This window comes from Falco cherrug, chromosome 6, assembly GCF_023634085.1.
Source record: "Falco cherrug isolate bFalChe1 chromosome 6, bFalChe1.pri, whole genome shotgun sequence".
In the NCBI taxonomy this organism is placed as follows: domain Eukaryota; kingdom Metazoa; phylum Chordata; class Aves; order Falconiformes; family Falconidae; genus Falco; species Falco cherrug.
In genome coordinates this window covers 23180932-23198819 of record NC_073702.1, presented here as the reverse complement: position 1 = coordinate 23198819, position 17888 = coordinate 23180932, and the positions used below count along the sequence as shown (strand labels likewise).

Sequence of the window (17888 nt, the reverse complement as noted above, 5' to 3'; positions counted from 1 at the left end):
GCAGATTTTGAAAAGCTGCCCAGTTCAAAACTGCTGGAGCTCAACAGACACTGCAAATGCTGAGCATGTCTGCTGCCGTCTCAGAGACCACTAGAGTCTTTTATGAGTCTTTCCTACCAGAACAAGAAAGCAGACCTATGCTCAGCTGTGGTGGGAAATGCTACAGTGCCAAGACTCCCATGGCCATTCTCTCAAGGCAAATGTGTCAAAATTTTTGCCTTAATGCAAACATTCTGGGCTTATTGAATCACCACTCACTATAAAACATTGACTATATTCTATAGAAAATGAATGAGATAGATAGGAAACAGGATTTCTACCAGTCAGCGTCGTGGGTGAGGCAACACCTGCATAACCTGGTAGGATGCTCAAATGTGTGAAGACTGAACTGAATGTAGTTCAGTCCCTATGTATCACTAGGATTTTCAAATATGAGTATTATCTTGATGGTTTATTTCTAAATTTGAGCCTATATCATGGAAAATGAGACTGGGAGAGGTTATAACAGCCTACACAGTAGAAGAGCTTTAGGTTTTAGATATCATATTGTGATCTGAATCCACAGAGAATACCTTGAGCAGTGTTGAAGGTGAGACTTTTTCAACCTTCCCTGTTTAAATACTTCCACTTTGCAAGGGTAACTAAAAATCCACAGGGTAACCCCCACTTCCTAGGTGCACAGACCCTAGGTTATAGAATTAGTATCTTCTGCCTAGTATCTTCAGTTAATTTCTAATTAGTCAAGCAAAATAAAACCGTTTTCAGCAGCAGAATCTGAGTGACCACGGCACCCACATTGCAACTACTGTGTTGGAAAGCAAGAAATCTGATTTCAAAACTTTGCTCCAAACCTGGGAGGGGAAAATGGCCTCATGCACTTGCCGGTTGAGTACCCCAACTAGCAGGATATAAATTATATAGAACAGACAAGAGGCAATCCTCTGCCAGGAGTCCAGTAATCAGCAACCTTTCACATGCTCCCTAATCCATCACTTGCACGCTCAGAGAGCCCATGTGTGAGAATAAGCAGAGGAATTCATGGGACGTAAGCACGCACGAAGTCTCTCAGCTTCTTGGCCACAATAGATACACGATGGATAGACATGTACAGCTTTGGCACCACACCAGCAAAAACCTTGTGCCTACTGTTTTAGGCATCTACACGGCAAGGAGACAGCAGAGAGTTTTGAGAATCCCAGTGACACACAGAGGCTGAAAGTTCCCTAAAACAACAGGGATCTGTACAGCTTTAAACCCTTTATGGGTTTTAGATTTCGATTAGGTGAGAGGGCTTTTCCATAACCAAAGCTAGCTATATATGAGACTAGGCTAACAGTACTTCCCCAGAAGAAAACTGTGTGAACAAATATGCTGATGAGTGAGAGGGATTGCAGTAATGCTGCCTATAAACGCACAAAGTACTCAAAGAAGCACCCTGACCCATCTCTCTGTTGGGTCAAGTGACTGTGTATGAGCTCGGTTGGTTTGCAAAGGGTTCTGCAGCCACCAAGAGATGCAGTTTTACAACTGCAAGCTATGACTGTGGTTAAGGAGGAAGACTGTAGGAACATTTATCCAACTTACACATGACAGAAGCAACAGTAAGAACCTTTTACTGGGTGCAAAGTTTATTTTAATACATGTAATATACATTAATTCCTAAAGGTTTTTGATTCAGAATTTAAAGGATCCCTTTCTGGATCAAGCAGAGTTGCTCTGGGAGTTAACTCATTTATTTCCTCTGCAGCATGGTAGCTATATTTTACTGTGAAAGTGGCTCTTCCCCTTACTTTTACACATTATTAAATGAATTTGATCCCTCAGACAACATGTTAAATAGATCAGCCTTTAAAACCAAAATACTCAATCTCAGCATTTTAACACACACTCAGATATGTCTGGTATCAAATGGGCTGGATTTTCTAATTTTTACATGTGTTATGCATGTCAGAGGTGTACGAAAAAAAAGGGTTAGTGTAGACTCAGATGTACTGCAGGGACAAAAGGGCACAGAGGGGAAGGGAGCATGCCATGGCTTGCACCTTCCCCACTGGCACTGCCTGGTGTAATGCATGTTGCATTTCTTCTGCCTTTTGTCTCTTGCTCTCATTGTGTTATTCCATCACTTTTCTTCTGCTCTTTGTTCTAATAAGGCTCCCCACATGTGGGCATGATCACTGTGATGTAAATTACACAGTCCCACTGAGATCCATCATGGCTCTTCAGCCTGGAAAGCAGCACACGTGGGGTTTCCAAAACAATTCTCCTAAAAAATAAAGGCCGCTAATGACAATTATGAACAAGCTGGATTGATTTTAGGAGCAAGATGTTTTCTAAGACACTAAATTGTTTAATGAAGCAAACAACCCGGAACTACAGGGGTGGGAAAGGATGCTAAGCAATCTGGCAGTAGTGGGGGAGGCTAAAAGAGGACATAGAAGTGATGCGCATCTGCCACAACTGAAACCTTTGCTGTTCAGTGCTCAAGTCCTGAGTCTTCAAATTCTGCCTGAAGACGTGCAGGCATGCATATATCTTCTGTTGTAGGAATCTGGGGAAGAATCACGACCCCAACTGATTTCATGTTGAAGGGCCTGAAATTTCCCCACCGGGAGACAGCTGGTTTGAAACTGTTCATTTCCACTTTGTGGCTGCTTTATGTCACCCGAACGCAGCAAACAGGACACCCAGTGGCGTCACTCAGGACATCACAGCAGGAGCAGAGCAAATGACCCTCTGACCTGGGCAGCTCCTGCTTTCAGGCAACACCTGAGCTCAGCATGGAGAGGTGCTGGGCAGGGGGGACCTCAGTCCTGGGACACAGCTCTGCTGGGGGTCTCCAAAATGGGAGCGTCCTGTTTCTGATAGGGCTTGAGATCCCCCTTCTTCTCCTTCTCTCTTCTCCTTGCCTTTTACCTCCCACTGCTGCTGCTTCATTTTTGCCCTTTGACCACTATAAATCAAAGGAGTGTCACTGACACTGGGAATGGGGTGGGAGCAGCAGGCAGCGATGACCTAAGCTTTGCACGCATTATACTTTTTACCTGCAGTCACGTTGCAGCAGCTCTCATTTACTGGCTTCCCAGTCTCCAGCAACAGGAAACGTGCCCCGGACACATCACTTATTAATACAAACAGAGTGAGAAGTGGTTTGTCTTGCCCCATATAAAATTCAACTGCTTTGCATTTAGCGATAACATTAAATGCCAGCTGACTCAGAGGCATTTTGTAAAACTCCCCTTTCGTGGGAAAACTCATGCTGCCAGCCAAGGCTTAGGGCGTGCAGGATTTCCTTCTCTTACCTTTGCTTAATCCATTGATGCCAGAGAGAGGCGGATGCCAGCTGACAGGCTGAGGGATGGGTGCTGCTGTGCCCCGTTTTATTTCCATTTTATTGCCTGCAAGCCTGTGCTGGGCCAGGGGCAGAGCTGGTTTGCTTGGGGCTCTCATAATACACCAGATTCTACTCTGCTTTTCAGTAAGAAGAAATGCAATGGTTCTCTCTTCTTTGCACATTGTAAGAGTGTATCCATAAATATAAGAGCTAATTCCAAGATATATAATTTCAAATAACATAAACTTATTTTAAACTGAAATGTATTTAAGTTCCTAAATATGTGACCTAAACATATTTAAAATTTCGCACAACTGTGCAGCTGCTGTATTAATGTATCTTATCAAAGGGGGGACAAAGTTGAAAAATTTTGTTGCTCACTACGTTTTCTGAAGCTGGGAAGACTCTTCACTCACTTTAAATGTCATTGTCATCACCCAGGATTTGCAGGGAGAACTATCTCACATATCAAGAAAGTCAGCTGAAACGGGCTGTTGCAATTTTTCATGAGAAATTTCTTGTGACATGCACTTTGTGGAAAATGAAAACTCACATTTTCCTTTGTCAGTGAGAGTGGGAGGAAATTGGTTGAAAATAAAAAATGTTTCATCAAAAGCATCCAGGTCTGTCTTTCATGCATGCCTTCAAAACCTAGGAAACCTTAAGTGAAAGCAAAATGACTCTTCTTTTTTTTTTAACATAAAATGTGTAGGGGGGTTTCATCCAAATCAATCAATACTGTTCAATTGGTTTTGTATGTCAACTCTAAACACCAAAAGGTATTGTCCAGTCACAAAATTAAGTAATACCTGCTCTTGCTAGTGGCATTTGCATGTGGCAAGGAGTGAATAAAGAGCTTTGATAAAGAAATGGAGTTGCTTAATAAGACCACTCATCTTGATACTCATGTATATTCTGTGGTCCCTTGGGCAATAACCCAAGGTTATTAAACCCCAGTGGTTTTAAACTAAAAAAGCATAGATTAAGACCAGGTATAAGGAAGAAATACTTTATGATGAGGATGGTGAAACACTGGCACACATTGCCCAGAGAGGTGGTAGGTGCCCCATCCCCGGAAAAATTCAAGGCCAGGCTGGATGGGGCTCTGAGCAACCTGATCTAGTGGAAGGTGTCCCTGCTCACTGCAGAAGGTTTGGACTAGATGACCTTTAAAGCTTCCTTCCAACCCAAACCATGTTACGATTCTGTGAACCACAGCATGGTTCTGCTAGCACACAAACAGTGGAAATCTCGCCACAAAAGGTGAGCACGTGCCCAGAGGACTGCAGCTCCACCGAAACCCCAGCTGCCCAGGTCACACTTCAGCGCTTTGTACCCTCTTATGCCTGAATGAGGATAACGTTGGTGCCACTCGCAGGGCTTGGCCCTTTGATGACGACACAGTGTGTGCATGCAGACATCACAGCAGGGCTCAGTCTGGGTAGCCCCGCTCCTGGCGGGGGGTATAAGCACAAAAGCTGCTGCTCTGCCACCCCCAAGCAAAGCAGCTCCACGCACCAGAGGTGCTCAGGTCCCCGCCGCCGGCTCCAAGGGGATGCGGAGTGGGGTGCGTACCCAACATTTGGCCTACGCTTTCTTGACACTAACAACGCCTACTATGTTTTCTCTCCAGCCACACAGCTATGAGCACATTGCACCTGGTGGCAAAGTGGTGCACCCTGAAACTTCATCCACGAGGACAGGGAGGCCCATAGCCCATCTCTCCCTTTGCAAAGCTGTTTGCCACAACTTAGTGATCATACCGATCAGGTACGTGTCGATCACCACAAAAGCATCCCGCTATTATAATCCCACAGAAGTAATAGACAAAAAACCCCAGAACAACCAAAACAAACAAACAAACAGAAAAAACCCACCAAAAAACAAGTGACTATGTGTGAGAAACCTTGCAGCTATTAACTGGCTTTTGATTTCTACGCAAGGAGAAAAGTTACCTGCAAGTCAGTTACCAGTGACCACAGAGGAGGTGCTTTCCCACACCAGATCACATATACAGGGGTCCTCAAACTACGGCCCGCGGGCTGGATACGGCCCCCCAGGGTCCTCAATCCGGCCCCCGGTATTTACAGACCCCCCCGCCGGGGTTGGGGGGGAACCAAGCAGCTGCAGATGCCTGCCTGCCACTTCATCCGCACGCCGCCCCCTGGTTAAAAAGTTTGAGGGCCCCCGATAAGCCCTGGGCCCTCCAACTGCCCCAGGGGTGCCCGAGTCATCAGGTGCTCCAGTGACAGCTGATGGCTCTGACCTGCCCGCTCAGAACTGCCAGCCCCAGGCGGGAGCCCTGCCCCGTGCTCCTGAAGAGCAGACCTGCAGCAGATTCAGACCCGTGCCCCGGTGCGGCACTCCCCAGGCGCAGCGCCGCTGGGGCCGCGACCCGCCCCCGCCGCCCCGCTGCTCCCGCAGCCCCGCAGGGCTCGGACGCTGCCGCCGGCGGCCGGAGGCGCAGCGGCTGCCCCCGCCGTGGGCCCGCAGCGGCGGCCGTGCCGCGGCCACCCCGCGCCGTGCCGCGCCGGGACCCGGGTCCCTCCCTCGCCCGTAGGACCTGCAGCGGCAGGAGCCGCTTGCGGCGCCCGGGCACGCACTGCTGCGGGGCGCTGCCGTGCGGCGGCTGCGGGGGGCGAGGCGGGGGTGCCGCCCCGCGGCCGCCGCGTCGGGCCCTACATCAGCGCGCCGTGCCCGGGGGCGGCCCCGCGGAGGGCGCTTGGGGGGCGGGCGGCCGGAGCCCCCCCGGTGCCGGCGCCGGCGCCCTGCGCTCCCCGCCGCGGGGCGGCGCCCCCCTGCCCCGGCCTGCCCCAGCCCCGCGGGAGGCGGCGGCCGGTGCCCCGGGGCGCGGCGTGCCGCGCGCTGCCTGCCGTGACGGGCCCGTTGCGCGGCGGCGCGATTGGCTGTCCCAGGCCGGCGGGGCCGGCGCAGCCGGGGCGGGAGCACGGGGCGGCGGCGCGGGGCGGCACAGCGCGCTCCCCGACGGCGGCGGCGGTGGGCGCGGGGCAGCTCGGCCCCCGGACGGGCGCGGCCCCGCCGACGGCGCCCCGCGTGCCGCCCCCCCCGCCCCCGGCTCGTGCCTTGCGCAGCGGGGCCCGCGTCCCCGGGGGTGCGATGCCGACGGAGCTGTCCCGGGCCGCGGGAATGCACGGCATCTCCGACCTCCGCTCCGCCCTCACCCTGCGGCTCCTCAGCAAGGGGCCCGAGTACCTGCGCCGGCAGATGGAGGCGGGCAGCCCGGGCAGGCGGAGCGCCGTGGAGAGGCTGGCAGCCGACAAGGCCAAGTACGTGAAAAGCCGGCAGGTCATCGGCACCCGGCAGGAGCCCGTCACCGCGCTGAGCTCGGCCTCGGAGAGCAGCGGCGAGACCTGCTCGGTGGAGAGCAGAACGCGCCGCGGGGGCTTCGGCGGAGGGGAGGGCGCGGAGCCCCCGGCGCTGGCCGAGCCCGCGTGCCCCTGCCGGCCCCCCCTGCAGCGCGGCCCCCCCATAGCCAGGCGCGGCACCCCCAAGAGGCAGATGCGGCCCGATTCCCTGGTGATCTACCGCCAGAAATGCGAGTTTGGGAGAGGTCAAAGCCAGGACAGCTCACGGGGGAGCTTGGTGAGGAGGATCTTCCAAGGGCCCGTAAAGGAGAAGCAGCTGGCTTCCCCCGAGATGCCCGGAGTCATGGAGGACACTGTGGCCACCGAGAGCAGAGAGCCTCTCGCAGCGCAAGGCGGTGACCGCGAGCTGAGCAGCCACGGCAGAGCGGAGCAAACTGTCCCTGTGAGCGCTGGAGCCCCAGCGGTGCGTACAAAAGAGCATGAGAGACCCCCAACGCTAGGTCTGCCTCCTGAGGAGGTCAAGGAGGTGAAGAGGAGAGGTCTCCACCGCTCCCAGTCGGACATCAGCTCTCGCTACTCCAAGTCCTTCTCCGAGTTTGATACGTTTTTCAAGTACTGTGGCCTGGACCAGGAGGTCATTGAGGATCTCGGGAGAGAGAACTTCTCCGTGGTGTCTGACAACGTCTCCTTCAAGATCCGCAGCATCAGTGTGGCAACCTCCGAGAGCGACTTCACGAGGCACAGCGGGGACGAGGGGCTGCTGGAGGACGAACTCACAGAGCAGGTCCCGAGCAGCACCTCTGTGATCGAGCGCAACGCTCGGATAATCAAATGGCTGTACACGTGTAAGAAAGCCAGGGAGACTAGTAAGGTGATCCAGGAACTGGCATGATGGCTTCTTTCAGCGTGCATTGCAGCCTCGTGAGCTCAAGGTGTGTGCAAAGCCTTGCCCTGTCGATTTATGTATTTCTCTTTCCTCTTTAGCGAGTGGTTGGCTTTTCTTAGCTTATTCTAGTCTTTTCATGAAGGGCTGAAGGAAAATGTGTTTTGTATACTACGTGTTCCAGGATGGCCTTTTCGGAAAGCAGAAATCCATGTCATTACAAAAAAACAAACAAATGGCTGCAGCTTCTCAGATTTAGATCAGACACCACCACCCCGAAATTAAAAAGTCAGTGTCTGTGAGGGATGTCTGTCCCTTGCAGATTCGTGCTCTGTAAATAGCTTGTTTTCTCTAATTTCTGCTGTGTAAGTGCTGGAAAAAACCCTTAGAAAAGTATTCAATCCTTAATTACAGTTGCATAGATAACAGGCTGAACTGATACTCTTGCTAACTAGGAGTACACCGCACTCACATGGTACTGCTGAAAGTAGGAGTACACCATGTTTATACTATACCATTCCAGTTTTCCCCTCCTTATTCTCCCTCACTCTCTCTCCCTTCCCCTTACACACAGGTACCCCCAAGTATCGGGAAAGCAAAGCTGAGTCAGCGCTCCTGCTAGCAATCTTATTTCCCCCACAGCTTTCTGTTGGGACCATAAAAATTTGTTCCAGGTGACTCCTTAGCATTTCACAGGCTTTAAGCTTTCTGTCCTGTTTGTCATGAATTTGGCTCCTCTGCAGTGGGTTTTGCTGTGCAGTTTGGCACTGGTGGCTGGAAATCGGTTGTGTGGTTTGCCTTGGTTAGAGGGGCACTTCACTGTTGTAACTGAAGATAATTAATACAAATGTGTGGCATTGAGGCTTGGAAATCAGTTACTTCACAGACAGAAGCATAACAAATTTAGCCCTGGTAAAAGCCTTTATCCTGGTTTTACTTGGCATCTGATCCTCTGAAAAAGAACTATATTCACGGAGCCTTTGGTATTGATGGTCTAGTAGGTAACAGGTTTTTCTCCTTCCAGTACCTGAAGCCCTTAGGATAAGTACCGCAGCTTACAGTGTGGTATTTTAAAATTGCATGAGTAGGTCTGGATAGGAAGGATTACATGTATATTTTCTGACAGTTTGTAATTGGTGCGTGAGAAGAACATCTTTCAGTGTAGATACAGCTGTTGGCAGAGCGTGTGGGCCTTACGAACGTGGAAGAGAAATGTAGTGCTTGAGCCTCTTTCCTATGTGGATATGGGGCTGTCACTCCCAGTTCCCTTCATCTATGTAATGCAAAAATCAGTTTACTTACTTGAAATCACTTTTACTTATGTGAAATTTGGATCACTTTTAAAATTTAAATTTTTCTCAAAAGCCTCTTTTCTTCCTGCAGGTTGAGGGAGGAGGAAGGGAAAGAGAGAGACATTTTCACACAAACATTTCAAGCCCTTGTAGATAAGAACGGTTGTCAGGTATCTGGCTGACAGCTTAAAGAAGTGTTGTTATGTGACAAAACCTTCCCCAAATTACCTTAGAGAGAAGAAAGGGCTCCCTTGAGCTAATAATTTCTCCTTGCTCATCTTTCTGTGATAAAAAGCCAGGCAGATACACAAAACAAAATGATGCAGGTGGCAGTTTGTGAAGTTCATTGTAGCTGCTGGCCTTGCTAAGCACAGAGGATGACAGGCAGATTTCACTGCAAGTGGGAGCCATGTAACAAAAACACCCCTATTTCCATGAAGGGAAATGAAATAAAAGCCTGTTTGCTCCTGAATGCCCTTGCTGGGAGTAGGGTCCAGGGCCAGAACCATGGTTGTCACCACAGAGCCTGTTCTTAAGGGGGTAGCTGACCCATACCCCATCCATTTCATCCATTTGCATGGTGCTAAGTGTGTTCAGTGCTGCAGCTGAGACAGGAGATGCTGGTGACTACCCCAGGGAGCAATTTGCAGAGGTGCTTCACCATGGCAAAGGCAAGGGAAGGAGGGGGAGAACCCTTTTCCAGGGGCTGAGCCGGTGTAACCTCACATGGACTTGGTCAATGGCTTATTTTTTAACCTCTGAGACAAAATGACAGTTCATAGCAAATAGCCTAACAGGGTGGTGAAAAGACCTCGTGAAGTAAACAGCAAGTTTGTTCAAGTCTGGTCGTTCTGCAATAATTTTAATACCTAGAGCAAGGGGGTACTTCACACTGGCAGATATTTCCTTTGGCACCAAAATTTTTGGCAGCCTAGGAAACACCAATCCGTAGGGTCCATATTATAAATCTAATTTTAATCATACTAGGGCTGACTCTTCAGCTGACAGACCTCAACAGTAGGGCTATGATTGCTTCCAGGGTAGTTTCTGAGAACTGAGAACATACTTACTATTTAGGCCACAGAACCAGAAAGTTTGGGAAAGTCAGCCTAAAACACCTGTATGCAGCACCTAGAATAAAGGACAAGAGTCATCGAGAGCTACCATAGGTTAAATATTACCTTTACTGGGCAGAATTTAAGCTGAGAGTTGTTACCACTACATGATTGCAAGATAAGTCCTGATCAAATGATCATCTTTTCTTTTAGTCCTACACTTTCTCTGACAAGGCAGCATCAAGTTAGGTATCTGTGTGTTTTCACTCTATCCATATATTTGGTTCTGATTAGTTTGCTTACTGGTTATTAATGGGCAGTGGACTCCTGTGCTGCATGAAGGAACGATGTGCTCTCCCTGGTGCTCCCAGGCACATCCTTGAAGGTTCCTGCTTTTACACAGAGGCTTGAACATTGTTGCACCTTCCTTGGAAAAAGAGGCAGAAACCTGTTTTCTTAAATCCAGCACTCATTATGTGTAAAACACCTTTCAAGAACTGCAGGGCTTTTATGAGCCAGTGATCATTCCATTCATATTTTATGTTCTCCATTTAATTTTTCATGAGCTCTCTGGGACCTGGCGGGGCACCATGTAAATAAAACAGCTATTTGAAGGATCAGGTTCAATTACACATTTCATCAGTATTGACTGCAGAGTCTGAGCATGGGTTGCGAGCTTCAGAAAACCAAGGTCCTCAGCAAGATGGGCATTGCTGCTTCTTGGTGGGATGTTACCTGGATTCACCTTTGCAGTTCAGCTCCTCTTGCTGTCAGTCCTGCTTGACTCTAAGGGGGCTTACACTGCATCCTCCTTCTTTGCTTGAATCGAGATTATTCAGCCTTCAGTTTCAGCACCATTCTTAAATGGATGTTGATTATTCAAGTGGAAATCTCCTGGGAGGGGAATTTACTACGTTGGCAGTAGCCATAAGCAGCTGAATAAAAGCTTTAAAGTATCACCTTAAGCTTGTCTGATGTGATAAATAATAAATGACACTTCTTTTCCTCTTTCTTCAGAATCGACTTGGAAGTTGAACAAAACCAGACACAGGAAGAAATCCTTCCCTCATCTGGCTCATGACTACTTTGGCCAAGTTTAGTGTTTTATTATTGCCTCCTACCCTCGCTTCCATCCCTGGCAGCCTCACTCTTGTCAGAAGCACAGTGGTGCCCAAGAGCGTGATGACAAGTGGAGACTGTGAACTGTGTCCCAGCAAGGCAGCGGGAAATGAAAGCTGCTGGAAGAGTGAAGCCTGGCAGCACCTGCCATCCCCGAGAATATTCAGCATCAGCTCACTGCCCCAGGATGCCATTCTGGGCTGTGACAGAAGGTCTGTGTTGTGCACCCATCTCTTTCCAGCAATGAATTTGTTGACAGGGATGGGGGGAGAAAGCAGGAATGAAGTGGCAATGACCTCTGGGTCAGGCATTTCCTTGCAGGCAGACAGGCTCCACCTGGGCGTTCAAAGGCTCTGGCTTACCAGAGCTGTTTGACTAGGGCTCATCCTGACATCATTAGATGTTATTTGCCTGGCTGGGGAGGACTAACTGTGGCAGCTTTATCTCAGATACTTAGCAAAGATGTTGTAAGCTAAATCCCTGCCAAGTCTCTCTTTCTCTGAGGGTATTAAAGCCAAAGTGGAGTACCTTGTATCCATCTAGTTTGCTCTGCAACACGTGTGCTCGGCCTGTGGGGAGGAATAGCGTTTAAAACCTTGCGCAAAATGTTTTCAGGAGCATGGTTCCAAGAAACAGGTAGTCAGAACTGAGGGAGGGTTTTGCATTGTTACTGCCTTGCTGCAGAATGGTACCGTTCACATGTTCATAAGCTCCTCCACTTTGTTTGCAGTATGGGTCCGGCTCTGACATTGCAAATGTTTGGCAGCTTGTGGTTTAACACTTTTAATTTTATGCACTGTGAGTGAGCAGTGGGCTTATGGAATCACATTAGGAATCTCTGTCCCGGGGTATGTAAGGCCACGCTGCCCTAGCATGGGTCTGCAGTAGGGCTGTGCTTGGGATGTGCAGGATGGCATCCCTGTGCTGCAAGGCAAGAAGGCATGTTAGGGTGCATCTGTGCCAGGTACATGTCCTGATGGGGTGAGACACCCATATCAGACAGCACCTTACTCAGTATCATCAATAAAATGCTTAATTTGGACTGGCCGAGCTAAATACATTTTAAAAGCTGATCAAAAGTACTTTGGATCATCACTGCAGTGAATGAGGCCTCTACAATAACTCATGGAATTTGATGGCTGTGCCTCAGACACTTACCCCAATCTGTCATTGCTCATGAGAAAATGTCTTGCACCAAAGCATTTCTTTGCGGACATTGCAAATCACAAAAAAACAAATAAACAAACAAACAAAAACCAATCAACAAAAAACCCCACAAACTACCAAAGCCAAAGCCAGTTCCCCTTTCAGTTGCACCAATGCCCATCTGTGAAAGGTGCCCCGCTGGCGTAATAGTGTCTTGACCTGGTCCTGCACGGGTTAAAAGTTTACTTTGTGTTACCATGGATGTGGTGTCCTGGTGTCCAGCTTACCTGGCTGTCAAACCATCCAGAAACACCAGCTTTTATCGTTCACATTCCTCCTACCCACACCACAGCAGCTCCTGCCGCTGCCTCTCCTGGCCCAGGACAGCTGCCAGCCCAGCCGGGTGGATGCCAAGCTCAAGTGAGCACTTGAGCTGCGTTTCTCAAGTGTTTGCTACTCTCAGTAAATACATCTGGAGGAGCAGAAAGGGCAAGGGTGAGCGTCGAGGATTCAATAAAACATTGGTGGTAGGAGGAACAGTTGCCTATTTTAACCTAAGCCAACATTGTGCACTGGAAGAGTTGCCCTTGTAGCACTCACCACCAGTGTAGTTGACATCAGTTAAATTCACAGCAAGATCACCTGGGTTACATTTCTGTATGTTTTAAATGTGCCTGTCAGTCCCTGGATGGTTCTCAGTTACAGCAAGGGTTTGGGAATGTAGGACATTTGTCTTTGTTTTCTAGTGTTATGTACTAAGCTCTACATGTCTGAAGTTGTTGAGATAGATAACAATTCCAGATAAAAGAATTGTTGAACCTGCTTTCCACTTGGCAGAAAACGAAATAGTTTCACAGAATCACAGAATGGTCAGGGTCAGAAGGCACCTCTGGAGATCATCTAGTCCAACGCCCTGCTAAAGCAGGGTCACCCACAGCAGGTTGCACAGAATTGTGCCCAGGCAGGTTTTGAATGTCTCCAGAGAAGGAGACTCCACAGCCCCTCTGGGCAGCCTGTGCCAGGGCTCTGGCACCCTCAAAGGAAAGAAGTTCTTCCTCATATTCAGGTGGAACTCCCTGTGTTGCAGTTTGTGCCCATTGCCCCTTGTCCTGTCACTGGGCACCACTGAAAAGAGCCCGGCCCCATCCTCTTGACACTCGCCCTTAAGATATTTGTAGACATTGGTAAGCTCCCCTCTCAGTCTCCTCCAGGCTAAACAGGCCCAGCTTGCTCAGCCTTCCCTCATAAGGGAGATGCTCCAGCTCCAACATCACCTTCGTAGCCCTCCGCTGGGCTCTGTCCAGTAGTTCCTTGCCTCTCCTTGCATGAGTGAGCTTCTGCAAACTTACAGGGAAGGTAGTACATAGGTATATTTTCATTAAATAATGAAATTTTCATGTGTATTTGTTACATTATTATTAAAGGATGATTCTCAGAAAACTCGAACCCAAGATGCTGCTAATGTAAGATTTATGCGCTTTTTAAGGTGAAGGTTTTTAAGGGATACAGTCTAGGTTTATTAATCAGCAGCATAATCTGAGGTATCTGTTCTTTTCATGCTCACTTTGCAAGGTGCTGTACCACAGAAATATTTATATGCATTTGTCAGAGCTAAGGACTACTTTTCTTTGAAAATACCGACTTCTTTTCTTTGAAAATATGACTGTAGACAGCTCAAAGTGCAGGAAAAAATCTTTTGCATTACAAATCAGTGCCTCACCGCAGGAGAATTATTTTGGTTTGGTTTGAAGGAAATTTTTTGTTTCATTTTCAAACTCAGTTTGTTTTTGCTCTTTTAGTTAAGCAGCTCTCAAAAGTTAAGGTGAAAGATGCGTTGGTCATGAGTTTTCAATGTTCGGAAGGAACAGGTTTAATTTGCTTGAAAGTTCTAAACATCAGCCTTTCTCAACATTGATGAAGGTTTTATGGCAGAGGTTAATGAAATCAGAACTGGCCCCATTCTGAATATTTTTTTAATCTCCCTTTTTGTCTTTATGAACAGTTCAGTGGGGTTGTGGTGACTTTCCACACTGTTATGTGGCAAAATTTCCCTGGCTTTGTTCAAACTCTGATAGAAATCCCAAGCTCTCCCAGGTATCATTTACTTCAGAGATGATGTGGACCTATTTAAGATCTTTCCTTGATAAGTCACAGATTCCCTTTATTTAATAATACCTTCTGGGTAAGCTAATAACCTACCTATTCCAGTATGCCAGAACAACAGTAGATGACAGTCCTTCCTCCATACATCTTGGGAATGGGTAATTCGCTGCTTTTTACAAAGACTGGGAGCTCTGGGCTTCATTCAGCTCCTGTTACTGTTACATGTAAAAGCTTTTCCTTCCTTCTGCTGGGTCTTTAGTCATGTCCCTCAAAGTGAGAAAAACCTGCTGATGTTAGTCACCACCTATCTATTTCCCAAAAAAACTCTCAAGATATTTTTTTTTTTTTTTTACTATTTGATTATGAAAGACATGCTTTGGAAACAATGGGATTTTTCAGCTTTACTGTGGTAAAGCGATCCTTTGCGGTATGAACAGAAGTTCTAACAACAGAGCTGGGTTTCCGCTCTTTTGGGAAACCCAAAACTGGGGCTGAGGGCAAAGGCAAGTCATAAATTGAATTATTTTGCTTGACTACAACTATGTAAACTAAAATAGTCAAATGGGGTGCAAGCGTGCAGTGCTAACTGCTACTTGCACCCAAGTGTTTCTGTTGCTCCAGTGCTGTGACAAGGGGCAACGTCCACGGCTGTAGTGGAACAGGCAGAAGGTACAAAGTCTGGGATTTATGGCCTGGAAGCAAGTATTTGCAGTAAAGGTATCAGATAGAGACTGTAATCTTTGCAATATATTGTAAATATTACTGTACAGAAATCTATAAGTAAGAAATACAAATTGTTCTATAATATGTATATTACTTTTCTAAGGTATATAAGCCCTCATGTTTTGTGAAACTGGCCAAATATTGCATCGATGGGGATTAAGCAGAAACTCTCTGGGGAGCAGATTGTCCTGTCATTGACTCCTGTTTCTTGCGTCTACTTTTGAAACCTTTGAAATGGAGTACCGGTCAGATCTGGTATGGATGGTTTTTGCTATGTTTATGCTATGTTTTGCTATGAAAGAACCTATGTTCTATTGAATGCATACAAATAAAACTACCACTCTGAAAGCTAATGTTTTTTTTGAAAAAGTATGCTTTTATGTTGCTGTCCCCATTAGGGTACTATTATTTTAAAATTAGAATCCCATTAGAGAATTAATTTCTCTGTGAGTGAGGCTGATAAGTAGACTATGAACATCTGAAAGCGCAGTGCTTCCCTGGGCCATACCCAGACCCCTGGCTGAGAGCTTAGGCAGGGAATCTTGTAAGGAGATGGCATAACAACTTAGCTCTCAGTAGCAGTAAATTTGAAATATGTGAGGCTAGGGCTGTTCCACAGTATTCTAATATTTTTCATTTCAGAATATGGCTGAAAAGATAGACAGTTTATTTCTGAAGGGTAGTATTTTTTTCCAGACTTTAGTATTATATTTGGTTTTACTCACTGTCAAAAGCTACAGTGTGCTGCAGGCAATACCACATTTATCACAGCCAGTGTCCAAAGCGGCAGGGAGTTTGAAGTTCTGCTTGGAAAAAACATTATCTCCAGAATCTTTTTAACAAGCTGTTGTTCAACTGGATTCCATAGGAAGAATTTAGTATATGGTGCTACTCCCCGTGCATGGATTTTGTGAAGAAAGCAGCAGAAATAATGGTTGCATACAGTGAGCTTTTACCAGAGACCCATGCACTCCAGTTGGTATATCCAACATTTTGGTATGGTCTAACCTGCTCAGACACAAGTCTTTCACTGGCCAGCATTTGAACACAACTGGAGGCAGACCTAACTGACACTTGCTGTGCAGATTAGGCTCTTCCAAAAACCACAAGAGCAACTTTATAATCATTGACATGTAGCCTTACCTACACAAGCCCTGGTTGACCGGTGTCAGTGCAAGACACAAAGCAAGTCTGGAAAGGGCTGGCAATTTGTGCATCCCCCTTTCTATGGAGGTTAATCTGCCATAGCAAGCCTTTGCTGCTACTGCTGCCTTAGAGAGGAAGGAGCCATTGTAGCCTGTTAATAACCTTGGGCTACTTCCCAGCTTAGCATTTAAAAACATTGTTCTTAAGTAATTTTTCACATAGCACCTTTGTCCCGCATTTTATGAAGTCCAGTGGATTTCTTCCAGAAATAAGGATTTGCATCTCCTGTTCTTGGACTCTCTGGTGTAAGCAACCTCTTAAAGTCCACAGCTTACTGATTCACTGCTGCTCTTTTGATTCATCTCTGGGTAACAAATAGGTGTTGGAAAGAAACTCCGCAAAGATATAGTAGCTGGAAAAGGCCTGTTTTGTAGATGTTGGTGCATTCTGAACACAGAACTGCAAAAGTACTTAGGAGCTCCAAGAGATTTTGACAAAGAACAGTCTATATCAACAGCAAACAAATATGCAAATACAGGGCCTAGGTTTACCCTGCAGATAGATGCCTCCAAATTTTGGGGAGGTTTATTGATTGGCTCGTATTTATCCTGGATTTGTCCTGCTGAACTAAAGGGGACTATATCAATTCACTTAAATGGAGTGTTGCAGAAGGAGGAGGTAGGTGCACCATCCCTGGAATTAAAATAGGTTTAGAAAGTTCGTTTCTCATTTGCTCAGCAACTTAGCCCAGGGAGATTGCCATGACAAAAGGTGTTGAGGATTTTCATTGTTTACACTTGCAAATGAAGCTGGTAATATACCAGAAAAGCAAACAGTGTCGGAGAAAAACAATATCCAGATCAAAGTCAGCTACATATATCCATTTCCAGAAATCAGTCTAGCTACTGAAAGAACCCAGAATCCTGCAGAATTAGTTTGCACATTTGTAGGGGAGTTGGGTTGACACAGCAATTAATATGATTAAAAAGATCTAAGGGCTTTGATTGTTTGGGTTTCACAGTTCACCTCAATGATCAACAGCCCCACAGGACCACCAATTTTATGTTCTTTTTCATAGGCCCTAGCAAGAACCAGAGGGTAGCAATCATCAACAGTTACCCACAAAACCACATGATTATTTGTCAGGAGATGATGAACCTAAGACAGTGCTGAACCAGCCAGAGCCAAGATTTAGACTCATGTACAAAGAAGCAGGCACAGCTGAGCACACTAAGGGGAATGCTGCTCTTCCTCCTTCTTGTCAACGCAACCTCTTCTTACATCACTATTTTACTCAATGGTGAGTAGGAAATCTTAGCCACTTCCATGGCTATTCAATCATTTGAATTGCTCATCCTACACCCTCTCTGACAGTCCCTTTCTGTGTTTACATTTCCAATGAACTCATTCATGTGCCCACCATGTTACACAAGGCACTACTATATCTATCCTCATTCCTGTACAGGTTTTTTTTTCAGAATAATGTTTGAAGTTAGGTTTTACATCCCTCTGTTAACACCTATCTGTCCCTACCCCAAGGAAACTAAAAACTAAACATGCAAATAGAATAGAGACCAGCTCTCCAGTCCTTTTTAATGTACATAGCTCTTCCTGCAAAATTTAGCATTTAGTTTTTCATTGTTTTGCTCTTTGATACTTGTTTGTGACATGATCCTTGGCTTGGTTTAAGTCTTCTAGATTACAAGATTCTCTGAGCCGTGGTGTGACACTTTATTTGTCTGCAGAGAGCTCTGAGCACAA

The 17888-nt window shown here is 47.0% G+C and overlaps 1 protein-coding gene across 1 annotated transcript; it reads left to right on the top strand.

Moving 5' to 3' along the window:
- Positions 1-6350: 6350 nt before the first annotated feature.
- FAM110C (family with sequence similarity 110 member C) lies at positions 6351-11541 on the top strand. The gene is made up of 2 exons (XM_005438288.4): positions 6351-7592; positions 10908-11541. The coding sequence occupies exon 1, from the start codon at positions 6452-6454 to the stop codon at positions 7550-7552; it is 1101 nt and encodes a 366-aa protein (XP_005438345.3). The 5' UTR covers positions 6351-6451; the 3' UTR covers positions 7553-7592; positions 10908-11541.
- Positions 11542-17888: the final 6347 nt, after the last annotated feature.

What these genes read in the sequence shown, in the direction of transcription:
- FAM110C (XM_005438288.4), top strand. Translation starts at nt 6,452, where the DNA reads ATGCCGACGGAGCTGTCCCGGGCCGCGGGAATGCACGGCATCTCCGAC.